Source organism: Leptopilina boulardi, unplaced genomic scaffold (genome assembly GCF_019393585.1).
Source record: "Leptopilina boulardi isolate dan_hultmark-lab unplaced genomic scaffold, ZJU_Lbou_2.1 LbouV2_204, whole genome shotgun sequence".
Taxonomy (NCBI): Eukaryota; Metazoa; Arthropoda; class Insecta; order Hymenoptera; family Figitidae; genus Leptopilina; species Leptopilina boulardi.
In genome coordinates, this window is record NW_026137757.1 from 1075418 (window position 1) to 1101678 (window position 26261).

At 29.1% G+C, this 26261-nt stretch overlaps 2 protein-coding genes across 3 annotated transcripts in view; one reads left to right on the plus strand and one right to left on the minus strand.

Moving 5' to 3' along the window:
- Positions 1 to 26261, plus strand: part of LOC127278525 (WASH complex subunit 5) — a 290329-nt gene that overhangs the window by 199728 nt on the left and 64340 nt on the right. The gene's annotated exons all lie outside the window — the stretch shown is intronic.
- LOC127278539 (uncharacterized) lies at positions 15034 to 16967 on the minus strand. Its single transcript, XM_051300299.1, has 3 exons — positions 16377 to 16967; positions 15635 to 15769; positions 15034 to 15378 (listed from the first exon to the last, which is right to left on the minus strand). The coding sequence occupies exons 1-3, from the start codon at positions 16631 to 16633 to the stop codon at positions 15207 to 15209; spliced, it is 564 nt and encodes a 187-aa protein (XP_051156256.1). The 5' UTR covers positions 16634 to 16967; the 3' UTR covers positions 15034 to 15206.

The following is a 26261-nucleotide window of genomic DNA, read 5'->3' on the forward strand; positions in this document are numbered from 1 at the left end:
ATTGCTATTTTAAACATGGTAAGTTTACGTCCGGCAATGAGATTTTTCCCATCTGCTGTAATTTCTCAGTCATTAGTTATTTTGCTACATTAAAAGTTGGTACTATTATTACCTACATTGAAAGTGTCAAAATCATCGGAGATATGACAATTATTTAAAATGTGAAAATCACAAAATTGTTTGTTTTTCATTTTAGATTCTGTATTTTTGCCGCATTATAAGAACGGCTACTACCAACGATTTTTTTAGATTAAAATCTCTATCAGTGATAGTGAAAAAATGCAGGAAAATTCCCTTATGACTTTTTACAGTGAGATGAAAATCGTTTAAAAGTTAATTTATTATGCTTTTGCAAGACAAAAGAGTAGTTTCCATTAACGAAAACAGTAAAATTTTAGTTCTATAATATTTTCGTAATTCACACTCGTATACAATACAAAACGATTATTATTTCGTTGGCAAAATTAATTTGACAAACAGAGAAGTTGTCAAAAAAAAATTATTATAGGTTCATTTGTTTTTTTCAGGGGCGTAGGAAAAAAAAAGTTTCAAAACGATTTTTTGTTTGCTTAGATTTCTCAAATAAATTCAAAATTTCACGGGGGTGGAGGTTTTAACCCCAAAACCCCACTATGTTTCTTGAGGAGGGACTTGTAAATATGCCCCTGGATCCGCGACAGAAACTTTAATACAATAATAAACTTCTTTTCGCTATTTTCATTAAAAGAAATATATTTTTAATAGTGAAAATATTCAATGGCACCGTTCTCAAAAACGGCTCCATAGAATATTTTGATTTTTTTTGAGAAAAGTTTTTATTTTCCATCTACTTTCACGAGAAAAACGAATTTTTACTGAGCAAAAACTTTTGGGTTGTGTCTGGTTCAGGCACACCGTGTTCGGAAAAAGAATCAGAAGTTTCGACATCGAGAAACTTCCATCGATGGTGTATCGAAATAACGATAGATTAGTAGTCCACAGTACGCAGGTGCAAATATGCGCATCGGCCGCAACAATGTCAAACGTTAGTCTGTCAGTCGTAAATGGTCTTCTATCAAGTTGAAACGAAAGTAGTCAGTCAGTCAGTCAGGAGTGGTCTTCTGTTTATTCTAATTTGTCAGTCTTAAAGTTGTCACCAGTCCAGTTTAAAAAGAAAGTGAAAGTTGAGAAAAAAGTGTGCATTTATTGAAAATAAATGTTGAAAGGAAGAAACATAGAGAGAGAGATACACGGAGAAAATCTGAAAGCACTGAGTATTTTTTCTCACAGCACTGGCTACTCTGTAAACCAAAAAATTAAATTCCAGAGTTCTGAAAGTTCTCCACACAGCACTGAATTCTCTGCAGAAAATAATCACAACTTTTTTTGACAGTAACAGCATTCAGTGCTGTGTGGAGAACTTTCAGAACTCTGTAATTTAATTTTTTGGTTTACACAGTAGCCAGTGCTGTGAGAAAAAATACTTAGTGCTTTCAGATTTTCTCTTATAAGAAAAAAGAGAAAGGAATGAAAAAAGTAAGAGGAAAGTAACAAGAGCGAGTAAGGATATTAAAAAAAAGTAAGTACAAGTGAATGTGTTTAAAAAAAGGATATGTACATACAAAGTAAAAAAAAATAGAAAATAAGAAAATAATGTCTTTTATACAGTAGGGGAGGAAAATGTAGGTGTCAGTGTTGCGGCTTTTGCGACCGATACACAGATTGTCGCATTTTAATTAGCGTACCCATGGAGGCCTTCTTCCAGTCTCAGGTACTTTAAAAAAAATTTTTTTAATCTTTTTAATAAAATCAAGTGAAACAAAATAAATGAGTAAAATAAGATAAAATAAACAAGTTGTAAATTCAGATGTTCATTACATAAACATTTTGCTTCCTCTTTACGATCAGCAAAAAAATTTGCTTCCTCTTGGAGAAAGCATTAACATTGAAATAAGCATATAATAATAATATAATAATATAAACATTTGAGTTAAATTTAAAGAATTAATGGAAGTTAAAAAATCAAAAATTCATATTTTAACTGAAATTTCTAAATATTAATGAAAAATAATATATAATTTATAATTATTTACAATTATATCGATTCGTTTTAATGCAAGGAACACAATTATTTTATATTTAAACTTGAATTTAAATAAATAAACAATTTTTCATCTAAAATGTGTATTTTCTATTTTTAATTTTCATTAATTTATTAAATTTAAATTAAAACTATACTTTATATATACTGATCGATTTGTCTTGACGTAAGGAATACGATTTTATAATATATAACCTTAAATTTTTCTATTTAAAAATTTTTTCAATTAAAAAAAATTTTTGGAAAAAAGACGATAAAATTTTTTTTTTGAGTATTTTTTTAAATCTTTTGGTCAGATTTGAGATATTAATATGATAAATGAGCCTACCAAATTTTATCTAAATCCATTAAAACCTGTTAAAGTTATCTTCTAAACAAAAAAAGGATCCACACACACACATACATCCGGACAATTGATCAGGATCACATATAACATGTTTCTATATACAGAAAAATTTGTTTCCGACACTTTGAAAATTTTTATAAACGAAAGGACTACAAAGCTTCCTTCACGAGGAAGCAAAATGAAGTAAAATAAAATGAATTAAAATAAAAACAAGTGAAATAGAATAAAATAAAAGATATTAAAATAATATAAAGTGAAATAAAAAATAGAGTAAAATGAAATGTAAAATACAATAACAAAGTAAAATAAAGTAAAGAATAAAAGAAATGTAATATAAAATCAAATGAAATAAAGTAAAATAAAATAATGTAAAGTTAAATACTAAAATTAAGTGAAATAAAAAGTTTAATTTAAAAATAAAATAATAATTTGTGTTAATTTTGTTTTATAGGTCCAGACGGGTCCAACACCCCCACAACATCCGCTTGAGAATGTCTCGTCTTCATTATCATTATCATCAGCTTCCTCCTCCTCCTCTTCTTCTACATCTTCATTTTCACCAGAACTACAGAAAAAATAGTACTTGTCCTGCCTGAGGCATCTTCAGAGATACCAGCACCAACACGTTCCACCTAGTTAGCCTCCACGTACTGCCGCAACGAACTACCACACTGCCTCAACGAACTACCACATTGCCTTCACGTACTACTGCACTGCCTCCACGTACAAACTCTGGAAAACAACCAGCGCTAAGAGCAGCTACTGGGAAGCCAGAAATTCGGCGCTTATTCCCCTTGAAGTCACTAGTTCCACAATCATCATCACCACAAGCATCCACGTATCCATCATAATCTTATATAAAGAAAACTTTACCAATATCTCTAAATCAGAGAATCGGACAGACAGTGGAATCAATCCCATCTTCCGATTTAGTCAAAGTACCAACTAATGAATTACACTCAACACGGTGCGCCTTAACCAAACTCAACCCAAAAGTCTTTGCTCAGTAAAAAATTTTTTTTCTCGTGAAAGTATATGGAAAATAGAAACTTTTCTCAAAAAATAAAAATAATGGAGCCGTTTTTAAGAACGGTTTCTGTCGCGGATCCAGGGGGCACATTTACAGGCCCCCCCCCAAGAAATATAGTGGGGTTTTATGATTAAAACTTCCACCCTCGTGAAATTTTGAATTTTTTTGAGAAATCTAAGAAAATATAAAATCTTTTCTGAAACTTTTTTTGCCTATGCCCCTGAAAAAAACAAATGAACCTATAATAATTTTTTTTTTACAACTTCTCTGTTTGTCACATTAATTTTGCCAATGAAATAATAATCGTTTTGTATTGTATACGATGCGAATGAAGAAAATATTATAGGGCTAAAATTTTAGTGTTTTCGTTAATGGAAACATCTCTTTTATCTTGCAAAAGCATAATAAATTCACTTTTAAACAATTTTCATCTCACTGTAAAAAGTCATAGGGGCTTTCTATAAACCACGTGGTCCCCTTTTTGCAACTTTTTGACCCCTCCCTCCCCCTACTTGGCCAAAAGTGGTTTTACACTGAACCACCCCCCCCTCCTCTATTGTGACACGTGGCTTAAACGTTTAATTTTATTTTACCGCGTCGAGGCACTGTACATATACGAATATCAGTATTTAATTTTTTTTATTGTAAGGGAAGAGTGCCGGTTGTGGACACCTTCCGGTTGTGGGCACCACTATGTAATTTTGGACAGCAAATAGATATTGCTGATCTGAATATGGTCAAACTTGTATGTTGACAGAACACTGTTTTTGTATTAATACCGAAGCGATACGCGCATTTTTTTAGAAACAGTGAGCATAATGAAAATATCTTGAAAAAAATGAAGGAAAAAGTGATTTTCTACTTTTTCCAAGTGTGTTAAATAGGTGTAAATTATTAAAAAAAAGGTGATTGCAATTTTTTTGTTCACTGTTTACATTATATTTTGTGGTTAAATTTTGAATTTAACAAACAAATCAAAACTACATAAATTGTTGGTCTTTTTAAAAAAAGGTGCATGTTCCGGTTGTGGGCACCCTTGTTTTTTTCAATTAATGCGTATATTTAATTAATCTTTTAACACTGAAGAAAAATTGATAGTAGGTATAAACTAATGCAACACCATAATAGGTGTTTTTTTAAAATCGCTGATTATAAATTTTATGTCGTATGGCAATTGGACAGTTGACAGCTGTTAATGCAACAGTCGAAGTTTCTAAAAAATAATTATATTTAACAAAATTGACGCTATATGGGTAATCGGTCTTGCTCATTACGATTATGATGTCAAATTGACCGTTGGCAGCTGTCAATTAAACTGTCAACTTTTCTAAAAAGTAATTGGGTCAGAATTTCTCAAACGGATCACCTAAAATTCAGAAATATTTTTTTTTAATCAAAAATCATTTCTTTTGACTCCTTACATGGTAAAAATAAGTCCCTGAAATTTTTACATCAAAAAAAATTTTTTTTTCAAAGTTATAAACAATTAAAATTTTTTTGCAGTCTTATTTTGAAAAATTTTTTTCTCGAGTTCCTGTTCACCAATTGTGAACAAGACTGGAAGGTGGGGTATAAAGTTTCGAGTAGAATCTGAACTTTCAATTGAATTTAGCTTTGACATATGTCCGAGATTTTCGTATTCTTCAAGAAAAGGGGAATAACCCTTTTTTAGTTGAGGATTCTTTTCTGACGATAGAGCGTTCGAACGATGATCGCTACCTGCGGTTGGTAACGATTCGAATGGTAGACATTTGGCAAGCGATAGTGAGTGCTTTCAAAGTGAGCTTCACACGCTTTTTCAGTTTTTGAGAGAAAAGCAAATTTCCCAATAAGAACACACATCATCCCATCGGTAAACGACAAAGTTGAGTAATTGGACGAGTGTACATAGATTTCGACGTTTTAACCTTTACGACTCTCACTAATCCGTCGGGACCAGGATTATTAGAAATTATTCTACCTAATTCACACTTCGCAGGTGGAAGATTTTCGTTTTTTAAAATTACCAGTTCGTTTTCGCGTAAATTTGGACGTCGAGAGTTCCATTTGTCACGTTGTTGCAAGGAATGAATGTAATTTCGTCTCCAATTTCTCCAAAAAACTTCAAGCATTTTTGAATAAAGTTGCCAACGTGTCAAACGGTTATCCTCGATATCAATAATAGACGGCGTAGCTACAGATTTCAATGACGAACCTATTAAAAAATGACCTGGTGTGAGAGTTTCGAATATGATTTGTGAGATTTATGCCCACGACCAGAGCTCGAGCGTACCAATATTGGACCGGCATAGTCAAGGCCAGTATGCAAAAACGCGCGTGAGGGAGAGCATCTTTCCGATGGAAGATTGGCCATGAACTGAGTCTCGGTTTTGGCTTTATTTCGTACACAAATGACACAGCGATGAATTACAGATTTAACTAGAGACCTTGCTCCCATGATCCAGAACTTTTCTCTCAATATTCCCAAGGTCAATTGGGTACCGGAATGTAGAAGGTTTAAATGTGTCTGGGTTAAAGCTGACGAACCTCGGGATGCGCAATCCGAGGGATTGTCTTTAGACGAAATATGTCGCCAAGTTGCTTGAGGAAGAGATGTTTGAATCTTGGAAACTCTGTTGGCTACGAATACATTCCATGTGGCAGGTTGCTTTCGCAGCCAACATAACACTATTGCTGAGTCAGTCCAGCAAAAAATGTTTGAGTTTGGAATTTTCAAACTTTCTTGAGCAAATACGACGAGATTTGCTAAAAGTTCCGCACCACATAATTCAAGTTTTGTGACATTTAATCTTTTTAGAGGAGCAACTTTAGTCTTTGCAATAAGAAGATTTACAAAGATATCTCCAGTAATTGTAATTACTCGAGCATAAACAACGGCAGCATTGGTGGATTTCGAAGAATCAGAGAAGCCGTGAAGTTCAAAATGCAAAAGATCTTCTCCTGTTTGGATCCATCTTGGGATTGTGATTTGAGGAATATTGCTTAAATCCAACTGAAAAGCCTCCCATTCTTGCACAATTTCATTTGGAAGCTTTTCATCCCAAGAGATTTTCAGTAGCCAAAGCAATTGAATCAATATTTTTGCTCTGACTAACATAGGCGCTAACCATCCGAGGGGATCGAATAGTTTTGATATGTTTGAAAAAAGAAGACGTTTGGTCGGAGCATTGTTTTGAAAAGACAAGGTTTTGAATTTAAATTGATCATCTCGCGGAGACCAAGATATTCCTAGGGCTTTAACATCCGAATTTGAATCAAAAAGGGTCTCGAAATCTAAACAATGATCAGAAGAATCTACTTCCTTTAACAATTCCAAAGAATCACTGATCCATTTTCTTAATTCCAAACCGGCTGTTAAAGCAAGTTTTATCAGTCGATCTCGTGATCGTCTAACAATTTTAAGATTTTTGCCGCCAAAGAAAATATCGTCAACGTAGGTATCTTCGAGTAGAATGGCAGCTGCCAAAGGGTAGGCAGATTCATTCTCAGTAGCGAGACTTTTAATTACTCGATTAGCCAAATAAGGGGCAGAAGAGGTACCTGTAGGTTACGGTATTTAGTTCAAAAGCTTCTACGGTTTTTTCTGGATTATATCTCCAAAAGATACATTGAAATTTTCTGTCTTTAGGAGCTACAACGATTTGACGAAACATTTTTGTTATGTCTGTTGACATTACAAAACAATGAATTCTCCATTTCAAGATAATCGATACCAAGTCCGAATGCAATTTGGGACCAATGTGAACCCAGATAGCAATAGTGAGTTCAAATTGCCAGCAAAAGTAACTCATGACGTGCGAGTTACCCTCACTTGGTGAATGCACATAAGCACGCAGATGTGTCCTCCATGGAGATACATATGCCTCGCATTTTATGCGACTTCACGAAAGTGCGCGCAAAATGAGGGCATCAAAAAAGCGCATAATGAATGCAGAAAATGATTTTAAAATATAATTTTACTGTATTCATGGATCGGGAAATTTGAAATTATTGTGCTCTTTATAAGAGCAAGCACACACGTTCAGACAGACAGACAAAGATAGACATTTGAACGATACTTCTGTTAAATCTTTTCTAAAAATGCGCAGTAGAGTAGATTGCACTTTAGACATGCACAGTGAGATCAATTAAAGTTTTCACATGCGCAATAGACTCTGTTGATTTTTGGAGTTGCGCATTGGGGTTAAGTGCACTTAATACATGCGCAGTGGGGTTAAATGCACTTTAGACATGCGCAGTAGGGTCAATTGAACTTTTCACATGCGCAGTAGGGTAGAGTGCACTTTGGACATGCGCAGTAAGGTCAATTAAAGTTTTCACATGCGCCGTAGAATCCGTTATTTTTAAACTTGCGCAGTGGGGTTAAATGCACTTTAGACATGCGCAGTAGGGTGAATTGAACTTTTCACATGCGCAGTAGGGTAGACTGCACTTTAGACATGCGCAGTAAGGTCAATTAAAGTTGTCACATGCGCAGTAGAATCTATTGATATTTAGAGTTGCGCAGTAGAGTTAATTGAATTATTTACATGCGCAGTAGTGCTGAGTGCACTTGAGACATGCGCAGTAGGGTAGACTGCACTTTAGACATGCGCAGTAAGGTCAATTAAAGTTGTCACATGCGCAGTAGAATCTATTGATATTTAGAGTTGCGCAGTAGAGTTAATTGAATTATTTACATGCGCAGTAGTGCTGAGTGCACTTGAGACATGCGCAGTAAAATCTGTTGATCTTTAAACTTGCGCAGTAGGGTTAAATGCACTTTAGACATGCGCAGTAGGATAAATTGAATTTTTCACTTGCACAGAAGGGTTGATATGTGAACAGTTTAATTAACTCTACTGCGCAAGTCCAAATATCAATGGACTCTACTGTGCTTGTGAAAAGGTAATTGGACCTGAACAAAATTTTTTTCTTTTACGAAAATTATCATTTTTATTCAAATGACATATTTGATAAAATGTTATTTTTTCTTAAAAATTAACATTTTACACGTGTCGATTATGTTTTGACGTCTAAATCAAATTTATTTTTACAAATTTATTTTTTTATAACAATTTGACGTAAAATTTAAATTTTATTTGACACATTTATTTTTGAATTGCAATTTGACGTCGAATTGTTTAAAAAAAATAAATTTGAATTTGATGTCAAAGTAAAGTCAAAAATTAAATTTCAATTTGATGTCAATGTTAAATAAAAATAATAAATTTTTCGTCTTTAATGTAAAAAGACATGATTTTTTTAAAATTATAATTTTCCTTTAAAAATGTTATAAAAATTGATTATCAACTTCAATTGTTGTCGATATATTTTTCCTGTAATTTTCATGCAAAAATACACTTCTATGCTAAATATGAATTGTCTGGGTTAAATATTGTGTGCACTAGGGGGATTAAACGCTTTTTTGAAATTTTTATTTTTTCTTGACAACGCTGAGGCATATGTAGCCATAATTCAAAAAACAAAGAAATGGTTTTTCCAGAATACTCACTAAAATCATGTATGATGAGAACAAAATAATTTACAATAATTTTGGTTGAGCTTATGGTACTAGAAAAAATGAACTTGGAGACATGTTTTTAAAATTTGAAAAATTTTATTATAAAATATATGTATATAAAGTATAAAACTTAATACTTAAAATTACCACTTTACATTTAATTATGTTATAAATATATCTGAGAAAATAACATTGAGTGATATAGGAGTTAGTACTGTAGTTAACGTCATAGAAATAAAAAAATTTGAAAAATTGATTAACTTTAACAAAAAAAAGTATTTTTACTAACTTTATAAGACAGTAGGATTAATCTGAAATATAATTGAGAACGTTTAATGTAGTATTATAGTTTAGAAGCACCAAAAAACGAGTTCAAACAAAAATTTGTTTTTCGTTGATTACTTTATTTAAAGAAAAGAAATCTTTTGTATAATATTACAGACCAATAGTACTTTACGAAAAAATGAAAGAAAAAATTATAATTGGATCTATCTGGTCATCAGACGTAAAAAAGGGGAATTTTTGGTCAGTTTTTGGGCCGTACCTAAAAACCAATAAGGATTAGATAATCGTTTTTAAGGGGATACCTGAAGGGTCTAATTACGAAGAATGTTTTTTTTTTTAATCGGATGAATAGAACCTGAGTAATGCTGTCCGACAGTTTTAAAATCATCGTTTCGAGAAAAACGCATTTAAATATTCAATTCCTAAATGTATTTGACAAAAATGCAACGAAAAAAAATCTATTTTTTGGCGGTATAATCTATAATACTACCTTAAATACAATGCAAATGGGAATTAAACAGCACTCTAAATCTGAATTAGTGGATGTTGGCTAATTCAAATAGTTCGGATTCGACTACTGTGAATTATTCAAAAGTTATCAATTCAAACAATAACAAATGTACAACTGACTAAATTCCATATTATATAAATAATAGAAATACATTGAAAAAAAGTACTTCTGATTTCAGTCTTTACCCTCGCCTTATCCTTGAGAACTGCGTCCGAACGCGCTCGACCAAGGAAAGCTATTAATAAATAATGTTAATAGTCAGTTTATTAGAAAAGAAAAATTTCGTTAAATCAAAAAACTTTTTAATATGGTTAGGTTTGCTTACTTTAACAATAATTAAACAATTAAACATTCATTACTTCATTTAGTAAGTAAATATGACTATTTTTTATTATTAGTAGATATTGAGTAATTGATAGCAGTTTTTGACTAATTAAACTGTAACAAATGTACAGATGGCTAAATTATTTATTATATACACAAAATAAAACAAATAAAATTATTTTTGACTCCAATCTTCTACCCTCGCTTTCGACCTTGAGAACTGCGCCTAGACGCGCTCGATCAAGGGAATACATTAAAATTTGTAACAAGTTATTTTGTTTTAATAGAAAAATTTCGCTAGAACAAATACGATTTCTATATGATTAAATTTGCTTATTCTAGCAGTAATTAAATAATTAAACATTTTCTAATTTACTTAGTAAATAAATATGATTATTTTTTAGTAAAAATAAGGTACTTATTTGATTAGCAAAATTTAATCCAATTTAAATTGAGAGACTAAAAATTTTATAGATAGGTTAACATTAAAGAAGAATATTTTTAGTCACCTATATTAAACCAAAATATAATTGAAACACATTTAAATTTAACTGAAATAGTTCAAAGCTCTCTAAACTTGAATTTGTTGATATTGAGTGTAGTTTCTGACTAATTCAATCTGTTACGAATGTACAGATGACTAAATTATATATTATATACACATTATATATTATATTCACAATATAAATAAAATTAAATTATTTTTTATTCGAATTTTTTACCTTTGCCTTCAACCATGAGAACTGCGCCTAGACGCGCTCGACCAAGGGAAGTTATTATAGTTTGTAACAAATTATTTTTTTAATAGAAAAATTTCATTAAAACAAAAACCATTTCTGTATAATTAATATGCTTATTCTATCAATAACTAAACAATTAAACCTTTTCTAATTTACTAAGTAAATAAATATCACAAAGAGTGCTACTAATTTAAATAACAATATTTTAACTAATTCAGATTTAGAGACATAGTTCCCATCATGAAAATAACATTGAAAAACAAATAAAAAAACCTGTACTTTTCTCCAAGAATTCGTCAGATATGGCAAATCTATTAGAGAGCTTCATCCTCAGAAAAATCCTCTCTTTCATCTGAATTTATTATTTCAGAATTTTCGAGTTCTTCAATTCGCCTCAATAATTCCTCATCATCTGGATTTTCTTCTTCCATGTTAATTGGAATATTTTCTGCGATATTAGAATTTACTTTTTTTAAATTATTTCTATATCGCTGCTTTGTTACCCGCAAAACTTCAAGCATTTCATTTTTAAACTCAGTTTTGCCTAAAGGTCCAACGAAAGATTTACAATTTTTCGATGATTCTGAAAAGAATAATAAAATGTATGATATTAATTGATGGGTTTTTGTGGAAATTTTTTTTATACTCGATAAAATTATCGTTTATATAAAAAATAGTTATTAAGGAAGAATGGTATAGACAGTCGGAACAAAAGTTAGTCCGACTGTGTTTTTTGTATTTTTACAGAAATCGATAATTTTAATCATAAATGTGCTCTGGTAAAAAGTTTCAGAATTTAATTTTGAATATTTTAAACAATTAAAAATTGCAATTAAATAAAAATTAAAAAATTTTTTTTCATAGGTAAAGATTTTGGTAATATAACCTAAAAATGTAGAAACGTTTCCGATGAAAAAAAATTTGTAATTTTTATTTAATTGCAATTTTTAATTGTTTAAAATATTCAAAATTAAATTCTGAAACTTTTGACCAGAGCACATTTATGATTAAAATTATCGTTTTCTGTAAAAATACAAAAAACACAGTCGGACTAACTTTTGTTCCGACTGTCTATACCATTCTTCCTTAAATATACATAATTCATTAAAATATAGTACAGTTTTTTTTCATATTAAATATTGTTTTAACATTAATTTATTTTTAATATTCTTTCGTTACTAACAATAACTTGATTAAAATTTAATTTTTTTAGTTGACATTTATTTCACAAGAATATTTAATTAACTTAGTTTATGATAATCAGTAGTTGTATGAAGTGCAATTGTTTAAGCTATTTTAGACTCGATTTTTACTTTGGCACTTTGATTACTCAAAATGTCTTTATTTCTAAGATTAATTATGACTTTATTTTATTCCAGATGTTTTATAATTTTTCTCTGTCTTTTATTTACAAAATAAAATTCCCTGTATTTTTAGGTTTAAATGAATCGTAGTAATCCTGATTAAATTTTTTTTATAAGAGAATTTTGATTAATTCAAATTCTAATGACTGGAAATTGTGTTGAATGAAAATTCAATTTAAAATAAAGCCACCTTTATGAAATTATTTTTAATAGGAATTTGATAATTTATAATTCCATATTACAAATACTCATGGGGCAAAATTCGGCAAGTGTTCCCACCCCAAAAATTAATATTTCAGGATTGAGTTGATGATTGGCTAAAGTATAGTCCTATTGGACCTACATTCAACCACCAAACTATCTGACCCAATAGCAAAAATTAAATTTATAAATTAAGATTTGTATTTAAAGTTTTAAAAATTTAAATTTGAACTCTCAGGCGATTTCTCTAAGATTCATCTTAACATAACTTTTGTAAAACTTTTTCATTTACACTTTTATTATAGGGTTTTCGAAAGGATTTTCTCTACTTTATCAGTATGAAATCTAAATTATTTAATTTTTTTAAAAGTATTTTTTATTAAAATTTAAGAAAAAAAATTAATTTTCTCTGCTTAAGGTCGTTTTTAAATTTTTTGTTTTGGTCTTATAAATAGTATTTTTGTATTCTTTAAAATCACACTTTGACGGAAATAGGATCTGCTTATTTTCAAGGTAAAATTTTACAAATGGTAGTTTTTTTATTGTTTCAATGTTTTTATGATTTATTCCATTTAAAATTTAAAAATTCGTGAAACTTTTTTAATTTATATAAAATTTGGAGATCAGTGTCCTATATAATTTTAAATTTTTTGGTCCACTCTAACATGTATAAAAAAATCAATTTTTATGAACAGTAGGAAGAAAAACGAAGTTTTTATCAGTTATAAAAATAACTTTTTTTGTAATGTAAAAAAATTTAAATGAATAAAAAAATATGAATGATATTACAATTTGAAAACAAACTTGCCATATAAAAGATTGGAAATCTTCGTGTCTCCAAATTTTTCACTATTGGAGCTGCCAGGCCATGAGAATTGTGAAACTAATTCATCCTTCATAAGTTGTTTTAATGAATAGTTCAAAAATTCTCTGAGTTTTGTTCCACCAATTTGAACCAAATGATTATGCTAAAATAATGAGTATTTTATTTATACACCTTTATTGAAGAAATTTTACACAAACTATTAATTAAAATTGAAAAATATTATTGATAATAATTAACTTGGATAAAAATTCTAGTTAATTGTAAAAATAATTGAATTTTGGATAATTAACAGTTAATATTTTTAAAATAAATAAATTTCAAGTGATTTTAAATTGAAATTTTTTTGTAAAAATGAATTGATTAATTCTTTTTACAAACTACAGATGAGATCTCAGTGTCAAAAATGTTTTAATAAAAAAAGTTTGTATTTAGTTTTAGAAGTAATTCATTAAACTTATTATTAATAATTAAAACTTGACGAAAAGCTATAAATAGATATTTAAAAATTAATTTAATTTTAGGAGACATACAATCAAAATTTTCAAAATTAATTAAAATTCAAGAAATATATAATTGAAAAGTTTGCAAATTAGAATTGCTGATGTCTTTTTTTAAAAGAATTTTAGTCAATAATTAAACAAAAAAATTAAAATGTTTTAAATATCGTAAAGGAAGTCAATAAAAGTTATATTTTAAAGAAAGTCGGAAATAATCTTAAAGTCTAAGGGATACATGTTAATTTATTCGCGGATTGATTAGGATACGTTTTTTAGCAAACGAAATAAAATTTACAGTGAAACAAATTTTCAAATTTTGAAAAAATTGTAAAAAAATGTTGTAAATATATTAGGAAATCCTTGTATCAGATTTTAGGTATTAATGACTATTAAGCATACAAAATTTCAGGACAATCCGTTAAAACGTTTTTGAGATAATTTGTACACAATATTTTGTGACACACACACCCACACATACATAAGGACATTTGCTCAGAACTTCAAATATATTAATTCTAGATGAGAATGAGTCCATATAACTTTCTTTTTAAAAATTAAAAATCGTCACGAATTCAAACCTTCCTCATGAGGAAGCAACATTTATAAGATTGAGATAATAAAACGTTGAAGAAACAAAAAACTTACCACACTTTCAAGTCTATCATTATTCTCTTCAGAAATAAATTTGTGATAATCTTCCAAATTACTCAAAGGTAGTCCTTGAAGTGGCTGGAATAATGTAGTTTGCAATTGGGTATTCGTAGAAACACCCTTTTGCAAAAGCTCAAGAATTTGAGCATTTTGATTCATTATTCTTTCATTTTGAGCTAAAATTTGGTCCTGCTTTTCATGAAGCAGCTTGCATTCGTTTTCAAGAAATCTGAAATTATATGGATATATTAAAAATATTATTTTCTTCTCGTTCGTTTTGAATAAGAAAGTTTTTATATCATTACGTCTATAACGTTTTAAAATCTGAATGAAAGAAATTTTTCTCTGTTTCGATATTTTAACAAAAATTATTGTATTTGAATGAGAAATATAAAGTGAATTTATTTAATTCCTCTTTTATTTCCTAAAACTTAAAATTATTTTCTTCAATTAATTTTTTATTATGAACATTCAAATGTAGGCATATATCCCGTATTGCATTTTCTGAATCATGTGGGAATGCTCTTCTCAGAACGTTAGTTTTTGTCGATTTTAACTTTCAGATATGAAAAATGATAGTTTTTGAGTTACTGTTTAATTTTCAAAAATAAAAAATTATCTCCTTTTAATACTCTTTTTTCTATAAACATTCAAACATAGGCAGTTTAGGCAACGATTATTTTTTTGCTTCTCTTTGATCCCCCGTTCTGTATAATTTGCTATTGGACCGTAAGGTCCCTTTTACCGCGTTAGTACACATATTTTGTTTTAAAATTCAAACTTGAATTTGAACGTAGAAAACTTTAGGGCTATAAATTTTTACAATATTTTTTTAAGTAAACAAGAACTTACCCTAAACGTTCTTCAATAGTTTCGAGATTTACTTTACTTTTCTTCTCTATTATTGAAGCAATTTCATTTGCCAGATCGTTGGCTACTAAAATAGGTTCCTCTGTTATAGTAGAGAATGGATCAGTGATTATAAAATCATCCAATTGACTACTGGAACTCGCATGTGAACTATATGAACAAAAAATAAATATAATTCTAATAAATTAAATTTGATAAATATTTAATTTGTACAAATTACTGTTATTAGACATTCAATAAATTTAATAATTTATTAAATGTTAATTTTTAGAATATTTTAAAATCAAACTGACACAAGAGTACGATTATGCAAATTATTGAAATTTTGAAATTTATCACATTTTTAAATTAAAATGATTCAACAAAAATTATGTTGTAGATATAAAAAATATTTTTTATCAATTACCTTTGCTTTGCAGAACTATCTCCGAATTTAGACTGCGATGAATTATTTTTATTACTTGCACTAGTTTTTTCTATTGCATTTGGTACACACTTTGTGGCCATTGAAATTTGTTCAGAAGTAAGTTCCTGGTGTATTCTACACAAACAGAAAATAATTATAATTAAAGCCACAATGTTCTTATACGGAGAAAAGAGAAACATTGGAATAACACCGTTTTCCGATTTACTCTTGAGAAGAGAGCATTCAACATGAAAAATCTGTTGAATTAATGCCGAAATCGTGACAGAGCCCAGTAAAATAAAATCAATCGGAAAATGGTGTTAGTTCAATGTTTCTCTTTTCCCCGTGTATGTTTCTAATAACAATTTAAAATTTTTTTAAAAGAAAGTCATGACATAATTTTATTTCGGTAGAGCTGTAGCCCAGATTTTTAAAAGTAATTAAAATTGAGGAGATTTTGAATTTAAAGATTTATAAATTTGAATTGCTGAAACCGTTTTTAATATATTAATGATTGAATTAATGTATTCAACGAAATGAATTAGGCAATTTTGAAAATATGCAGTAAGTGGAAAATTATATAACGACATAAAAACAATGTAAAATTGTCCGATATAAGAATATGTTGTAAAAGTTTAGAAATTCAAAATAACACAATATTATGATGGGTTTTACTCGACTTAAAAAAAATTTATGCAATTATGTGATCGGAAAAACTACCTTTTCTTGTACATTTACTTACTGCACATGTGTAGTTTTTGTCGCTTTTTTTGACTGCGTGGAATTCTGTGCACTTGACAGCCCTCGTTTGGCTGCAAGGTCACGCAACTTTTGTAATTCCAACCCCATTTGTACAGAAGGTTTCTTTCTCAGAGGCTCGTCTTCCTCTGACGTTAAAATTTTTAAAGGGGTTTTTATGCTCCTTCCACTGTTGGTCGTTCTTATTTTTCTTTTAGCTTCTGACCGATCCTTGCCTTTTAACTGGACGAGATGAGCCATTCTAAAATGAATATAACAAATTATATCCTCAAGAAACAGGGACTGAATAAATTAAATGTTTTCTGAAAAAAACATTTAGTTTATATAAAAGTAAGAAAATTGTGGCTAATTTAATCAAATAGATACTATAAAGCGTCATGATGCATGCATACAAAAGATATTTTTATTAATTTGAAGTATGTAGGTAATTAAGATGAAAAAAATAAATTAAAAAAACACTATCATAAAAAAAATTAAATTTTATTTACAGCATTTCTTAAGAAGAAAAAACACAAATAGTACAACATTCTCATATATGATATTATGAAATGTACACTGTAAAAAAGGAGTTGAATTTCCACTCCTCAAGGGATGCTATAAAAGTCCCACCTATTGAGTTAAAGCAAAGGGAGTTCAGATTAAAAAGTTCAACTTTAACTCCTTACACGAGTTGGAGAATATGATCCTCCATTTTAAAATAACTCAAAAGGGAGTTGATACTGAACTCTTAATTAACTCCTTTTTCGAGTTGATTTTTAACTTGAAAAATCGAAATCCCAACTCCTATTGCCGTTAACTCCCTAAATTTTTTACAGTGTAAAAACCTATAAAAAACAAAAGCAAACCTCAATGCGTGAAACTTCTGAAGTGAACAGAAAAAAATAGGAAGATTAAATGAATGAAAGAATACCATGATTGTTTAATAGATAATGCATATGAACTAAAGTATAAAGAAAAACAACATTCAAAAACCACATCCAAAAAGAAATTATAATTAATAATTTTTTTTGTTAAGCAAGGTGTTTTAAGTTAAATTTGTGTATTTACTTACAGTCCCAACAGTAATTTAATTTTGTGGAAAAATTATTTTGGTGATTAAATTGACACAAATCCAATGATTTTCTACTATGTGTTCTTCTTCTCCTTCTTTTCCACTCCATTGGGGCATCCTATAAACTTTGCTTTTTACTTGTCTCAAATTTACTGTATCCAGATTTTCTGATAGATCCGTGCAATGGTACACTTCCACGATATCAGATGTTAATCCTACGTCGTATGCTGCTTCAATCCTTTGAAATGCTCGAACAAGAAGAACAAATTCATCTTCAATTTTCAGAATATTTTCTATAAGACAAATTCTTGAATCTGTTAAAGCGCAACAGCAATCACGTAAAGCCACAGCTAATGTAATTTCACCTATTTTTAATTTTTTGAACTGTCGAAGTACTTGTCGAGCTGGCAAGTTTTCTGGTAAAGGTCCGTCTCTATGACCTAATGAAGGATGAATAAGAATGTTGTTGTCAATAGGTAAAGAAGAACAATCGTTTAATTCAGACAACCGCTTATGAACTTGTTGAAGAGTCAAGTGTGGTTTTCTAACTAATTTTCGAAGTGTTGGCATATTATTCTCGTAACAAAATGCACTGTAACTTTCTGATGGACCTAATATTTCGACATCATCTACAACGTGTGACAAACCGTGTATATTGTAGGACGAAAATTTTTGACCATAAAGTTGTGGACATAATGTCAAAAAACTTCGTATAGATTCTCGACAAAATGCATACATTTCATTTGGTGTTTCTTCAGAAGTAAGAAGCCGCATAGATGAGTGGAGCATTATGAAATGTAAATACGCTTCTTCATTGAAAACATTTTTTAGAACGGCTGGCGCAGTGTAAAGCAACACTTGCCTGAATTCAGTAGCTTTGTAATGTTTGTACAAACTTATTTTTCTTGGCCTGCGGTTAAATTCGGATGGGCAATAAACTGAGAGTTGTTCCATTCTCAAATCAAGTATATTTATTTGTCTACCTGATAACTTTTGGTTTCCAAATTTGCCATCTACTTTTGCGGATAATATTTTTTTACACGCACCTAAATATACCAAATGCATAGTTTCGAATGGAACACATGTTACTAATCCCAAAACTTCAGATAAAGGACTTCTACCTTTATGATGGTCTTCGTCATTAGCATTCTGATATTCCTGATCTGTTCTTTCGATGTTATCTAAATTTGTAAAAACCATAGTTCCACTAGAATTATCACCTTCTACATTACACTTTGAACAAGGATTTGTAGATACGTGTCCAAAATGGTTCAAAGCAAACGCTCTTGCAGGTGCATCTGCTATAAAACATCGAACATTCACTGGAATTATTTGTTCTCTTACTCGAATACCACCTTCTTCTCTAATTTCACGAATCTCTGTTACAAACTTTTCATAAAAGTCGAATGGGTTTAATGGTTTGTTTATTCCTTTATATATGCCTGCGATGATAGGTCTCTTGTCTCCGATGTTTAATATCCGATACTGATGTGGCCAAAATTGATGTAATCCTTTGTCTACTTTTGCACCATCAGTGGAGAAATCTATCTCAATTGTTGTTGGCAATTTATCAGCAGGCAGATTTTCCAATTTTTTAGTCATAGTTGACTTTAGGCCAATATGCAGATATTCACCACCAGCAATTGGTTCTATACGTCTACTGGCAACGTCTGTAGAAGTTTTCAGTAAAGTCCTTGTATCTTTCGGTAAATAAATTAAATTAAATGGAAACTCTCTCAAAGTACGTAATATTATATTGCCTTGAGTATGTTTTAACCCTGCGGCAAGAAATGCATTTTTTAAAAACCTTCTTTTTAAAGCTACAGGATCTTCAGGGTCTTCATGTTCTGCAGCATCTTCAGGATCTTCAGAATCTTCAGAATCTTCAGAATCTTCAGGACAATCAGGATCTTCAGGTTCTTCGGAATCTTCAAAATTTTCGGATTGAACATCTTCAGAATCATAAATGCTTCTAACGTCTTCATTTTCCTCACTCGCTGACCATATTTCATTTTCCATGTTTACATTAACATTCCCGACGTTAGAAATTACTTCATCAGCACTGCTTTCTGATTCAGAATAATCATTTCTAGCAACTCTTCCACGAAACCCAGATAATCTTCTTCTTTTTTGCCTCGAACTAAGGTTCAAGAAGCTTTTATGCTTATGATTCATTTTTTATGAAACCTACAAATGCAATAAGAAATGTGATAAGTGTTTATTACCTAGCGAAAAAAACTGATAAAAATCAGGTAAAATTCGTGTAAAATTTGTCTTCTACAGGGTCCTATACGAAAACGTACCAGGTTTTTGACATGTTTTTACTCCGAATTAACCAGTATAAAAACCATTGAAAATTATGTATCACTTTAGCAATATATAAAAATGCGATAAACGTTTTATTTTAACTTGTCTTCTTATAAGAACCATATTGAAACCCAATTAATGGCCTGCTTAAGAACTGAAATAACCCAGATAGCACGGAAACTTGCAGCAAGCTTGCGGCAAGTTAAGCTTGCCGCGCAAGCTTGTCTGAGCTAGCGAAATGTCCCACCCAGGGCAAGCTTGCCGTGAAATCTTGCTGTAAGCTTTCCAGGAAAGGTTGTGTCTGTCGAACCCGGGTTCAATTCCCAGTCCCCTCAAATTTGTTTCGAAAATTTTCTCGTTAAGTTTCCAAATGAAAATAAACAGGACATAATTAATAATAATAAACGTCACAAGGATTTTCAAATTTAAAAAAAACAAATATTTTTTTTTAAAATTTAAAATGTATTTTTTAAAAATTTCAGTAAGCTTGCAGCAACCTTTCCAGAAGCTTGTTGAAATTCTCCTGCAACTTTACGTAGCAAGCTTACAGCAATCTTTCACGGCAACCTTGCCGCAATCATTCTTAGTATGCTTGCAGCAATCTTGTAGCAATCTTTCATGGCAAGATTGCAGCAACCTTTCCTGGAAAGCTTACAGCAAGCTTTCACGGCAAGCTTGTCCTGAGTGGGACATTTCGCTAGCTCAGACAAGCTTGCTGCAAGTTTCCGTGCTATCTGGGAAGTTTTTAACCCGTATAAAACCAAGTTCACACCATGTTGAATATACAATTAATAATCATAATAGAAACTGTTAAAACATTTAGCCACCAAAAATCCATTTTTAACCTTCTTTAAACCAAGACGAATCCGTGGATGTGTCAAAGATTTCATTTTATTTCTTCAGGTAGGGACAAAGTAGAACCATTATAAAAATTATTTTTACTTTGTAACGAACCTAATTGAAACTATGATATAATCCTTATTGTAATCGACAAAGTGGTCCCTTTTCATGCGGACGTACCCATATATCTGTTTTGTATTAAGAAAAGTTTCATCAATTTTCAAATGTTAATTACTTTGTGGTGAGTAAATATGTATGAGAAAGTACTCAATTCCCATAAGACTCAATGTTAATTGTTAAAAAACAAAAACTTTGTATTTCCGCTATATCCTCCTTAAATTAGTAGAATAAAACTCACATGTGTTACCTCTCATAAATGACACTTCCTATTAGGGTCATTAATTATTAATAGAACATAATGTAAAATTAGGTCAAGACGTCGCTAATGCATAAATATACAATAACATATGACTTAAACTCAAAACAAAAAGAAGAAGCAGCAATAACTGAAATAGGCAAAAATTATTTATTGCGATTTATTTTAGGAACAAAAAGTAAATAAATCTCTTCTAATCCCTGACTTTGAAACTCACAGTATCATTTCCGAAAAAAATTCACGAATTCGTCATAGACCAGCTGTTTTTCTTGAGAACTACAAAGGCTGCAAGATTTTTGATAATTCAAAAGAACCCCGCATCGCATACATAGAAAATTTTGACCTTCTGAATAAAAATTTAATGGAAAAATTGAAAACAATGTACAGATTTTTTGTTGATTAAGTTTTAAGTTTAAAAAAACATTTTTAAAAGCGAAAAAACTATGTTTTAAACTTAAATCTTACCAAAAAATCAGTCCATTTTTTTGAATGTAGACATTAACATTTCTTGTTTAGGAGGTCGAAAGGTACAAAATTACGAAGTTTAAAGAAATTTCACCTAACCCAAATTTCTCATGCAAGCGGTGCGGGGTTCTTTCAATTTTTTCAAAAAACGAATTTTAATTGCTCATTTTTAAAGACAAGAAATTGTCTTGTTACATTTTCTAATTTCCATAAGATTTAAAAACTTAGAGAATACTATAAATTTCAAAAATATACAAAAAGAATATCATAATTTAATTACAAATTAAATTTTGTTGAATAAAATGGTTTTAATATTTTAAAATCAGTATTTCGTGGCAACCCTGTTATATTTCCAGGTTTAATAAAAATATTGGTCTAATGGTCCTGCACATTAAGATTTTTTTCACGTATTGTTTAAAAATTAAATATTATTAATGTTTATTTTATTTCAACGAAAATATTTTTAATTTATGTATAAAGTAAGGAAGAAACAAATGGACAGCCAAATAAGAAGGTAGCTCAATTCCATCATTTTTGTTCTTTAAATTAGTAATTGTCGTTAAAATATGTTTTAATAAAAATGTAAACAACTTTTTTTTGAAAATTTCAACAAATAAAACATGTCATTGAATAAATATTACATATTTCTAAAATTTAAAAACGATTTCGATACCTAAAAATTTTAACGTTTTTAATTTTTATTCAATATCAATTTTGAAATATCCACAGTCATAAAAATAAATTTTATTCACACTTTCAATAAAATGATTTCAGTGTAAAATTTTTAACAGGGTTGCCACGAAATACTGATTTTAAAATTCAATGACTTTTCCAAGTTTTCCAGACCAAGTTTAAAAAAATTCCAAACCCAAATATAAATCTATTTTGATGAATTTTTATTTTATTTTATTTATTATTTTTTATTTTACAATAAAACATTCTGTAAATTAATTTTTTGCAAGAAACCGCAAAATTAAATCATTCAAATTAAAAATAATGATTGTTTCCGGGTTTCGATGTCAACAAGATCGAATTTCTATTAAACTAGATTTTGAAAAGTGAAATTTATAATGATTGGAATTTTCATACTGAAAAATTCATGTTTAATTAATTTTTCATTTAATGAAATTTCTATTTCTCTGTTTTTTATACAAGAGAATTTTTTATTAACAGAATTGTTATAAACCGCTGCCAAGTTGAAGTATTAACTTGCTGTGTTCATTTTATGAAAACTTTGCTTCCTCATCGAGATTTTTTGTGATCAATTTATGGTAATTTATTTTGTATTAGAATAATTTTTAAAAGGTGTTAAATTGTATTTTTAGGTATCAATTTTTTCGTTTTGAAATTTTCTCCAAGTTGTGCATAATAATTTTAAAGCTATATAAAGTTTTTTAATAAATAATGCAAAAAAGACAGGTTTTTCAACAAATTTTAATTTCAAAATATTAATATCTCTGAATGAAATAACAGTAGGATATTCACTAATAGATCAAAAGATGCCTTTTGAAAAACTATACAAAACTAGAGATAAATATTTCTAGGTGTCCTAATATTTTTTTAAATTTATGGGCAAAAAACAATTATTCAATAATTTTAAAATGCAAAAAATAATAGTTAATCTTCATTAATATGGCTAAAAGTACTTTCATTATTTGTCCGCCAGTGAAACCTACAATTTAAAAAAAATTTATCCCTTCAGCTCTTATAGTATTCGAGATATTAAAGAAAATGTAGTATATAAAAATATATATATACGCACGAAACGCCATTTTTTAAAAATGTGATTTTTGGATTCCTCAGTTCAAAAAATACAAGGATACATCAAAAAATCAAGTTCAAAAAATTTCGAAATTACAAAGCTGCTTTCATGAGAAAGAAATATAACGGAATTATCACAGATTTTTATTTTAAAGTATTTCTAATTACATAAAATTTTATTTAATTGACTTTTTGTATTGACTTAATTTTACTGATCTGAATTTTCACTTAATTTAATTCTTCTTTAGCAGAACTTTTATTTAGACAAATTTTTATTTCAACTAAGTTTCAATTAGTAGATAGACTTTGGTTACATAAAAACTCTAACTATACGATATGAAAGTTCGATTGAATCAGGCTTTGGATCTACTTAAAACCACAAAAAAGTATCTTTTAAAAAATTGCTCTGAAGTAAATTCTTCAGAAGTTGAGTCAAATAACTAAAAAAAGTTTTAAAATAAGTATATTTTTAAAAATTATTTCAAACTAAACTTGTTTTATGTTCTACATTATCATATAAAAACACAAAAACAAACCAAGTATTTGTGATAAATAAAATAATAATAATTAAATAAATAAAAATTATTTTATAATATTTTTATATTATATATTTCATAATTATAATGCAATTACAAATATTTTCTTAATGGATTAAATTTTGTCATAATACAATTAATTGTGCCTCGAACAGCAATTTGGATGTATGTATGGTTGGAATTGGTTATGATTGTGTGTGCATGGTGGTGGTTGATTGTGTGAGCATGGTGATGGTTGATTGTGTGTGCATGGTGGAGGTTGATTGTGTGTGCATGGTGGAGGTTGATTGTGTGTGCATGGTGGAGTTTGATTGTGTGTGCAAGGTGGTGGTTGATTGTGTGTGCATGGTTGTAGATGATTGTATGTGTGTGTTTGTGGCTGATTGTTTGTGGGCAGTTGGAAATAATTTGAATGCTGGTGAGTGTATGATTGTGAAAGATGGTGATTGTACGGTTGTGAGTGATAAGTGTTTAGATGAGGGTTTCTGTGTTGAGTGTATGTTTGGGTGCGATACTGTTCCCATTGGAAATTTTTTTTAATTTTATTCCGGAACCTTTGCTGCTCTCTGAAAAAAAATGAAAATGTAAAATAATTATTGATTTCTAAAAAAAACATTGCATAAATTAGGTCAAATTGAAAAAAAAACAAAAAGAATCAAAATAAAATCTTTAGCATTGAAAAAAACATCATCAAAATGTACATGCACTCATAATACAAAATGAAAAAGAAATAATGTGACAAAAGTAACGAAGTAATATGTATATTAATATCAGGGATCACAGTCTCTTTTTTCTTAAAATAGGTAAAACGGTTAATTACATTACGAGAATAGATGAGAAAAAAATTGCAGTACGTTATCGGTTATGAAATAAATAAGTACAATAATTAAATAGAATTTTTTTTAAATTAAAGTATTAAACGTTAAAAATTTAAATTCGTATAATTTTCAATCAATTGAAATTAATAGAAAAATTAGAAATTTTGTAATTTGAAATTAGATCAAAAATATAAAAAAATTTATTTAAATGAATAAATTTTTTGAAAATAAAGAAAATTTAAAAAAGGGTAAAATAGATAACATATTATCAAAGTAGATAAAGTAGGTAGTTGATTCTACGAAAAAGGCAAATCAAAGGGTGCACGATTTTAGACGGTATTTTGGTTAAAAAACGAAATTAATGACAATAAAAATCTGCCAGAAATACGATAAGATTTAACAATTTTCAATGGAAACACTAATAACAATTTCAAAAAAAGGTCAAATAACTGAATTATTTAATGAAAAGTAACGTTAAAACTCCCCTTCGTAACAATAGATTTTATTCAATAATTCAGTTATTTGGCTTTTTTGAATTTTTCTTTAGTGATCCGATTGAAAATTGTTAAATCTTAACGTATGGCTAACAGAATTTTTAATAATTTCAATCAAATTTATTATTTCTGAACAAATGTCCTTTTGACATGATTTGTCCTTTTTGAGAGAATCACCCAGGTGACAAAATATAAAATTAGTGAACGGAAGAGAAAAATTGATAATCTGTGATCCCAGTAATCTAATAAAAATAACAATTTAAATTTGAAATAAAATCAATTCTTAACTATAAAAAGTTTTATATTTTTGAAATTTAAAAAGCTAATTATTTTCCTTTAAAAATAATTATGATTCAAACGAAAGCAAATAGCAAAACTTTAAAATAATTAAAAAAAAATTTCTGTTATGTACCTTCTATTTGGTCTTCTTCTAATATCAATTTTATATTTTTCTTCTTCATTTTCCTTTCTTTTTTCTTCATCTTTCTTTTTCTTTTCTTCCATCTCTTTCTCTTCTTCTATCTTTTTCATTTTTTCTATCTCTTTCTCTTCTTCTATCTTTTTCTTTTCTTCTATCTCTTTCTCTTCTTCTATCTTTTTCTTTTCTTCTATCTCTTTTTTTTCTTGCATCTCCTTCTTCTTTTCTATTTCTTCTATTTCTTCCTTCTCAATATTTTTCTTTTCCTCCTTCTTCCTTCCAAATATAATTTTTTTTAAAAGGCCGAACACTGAAATTTAAAAGTTAACAATAAGTTCATTTGAAACTTTAAAACTTAAAAATAAATCATTTTTCTAAAACTAAATTATTTAGAAAAATTCACGCAAAATTAACATTATAATCCTAACTATTACATGCGTGTTAATAAATAAAAGCAATATATTTACCCATTGTTAATTTGTTTATGGAGACCAGGAAATTTAAAGTCGCACCACTTCACTTTAATAACTGTAAAAAAAATTTTATAACTGATTCTGATTGTTAAAATGTTGTAAAAATTTTATTTACTTTCACTACTATAATTGCCGCGCAAAAATTCAAAGTTGAAGTTATGATCATATGGAGCCGTGGTCAGAATCAGCTAACATATAAACTTAAAAAAATGGCCAAAAAAATTTGTTTATTTAAATGTTTAAGAATATGGTGACACATGTGGGTTTTATTTCTGTTTGCCCAACCCTGATTTTTCAAAAACAGTTTCCCAATTCTTCTTTACATTTCC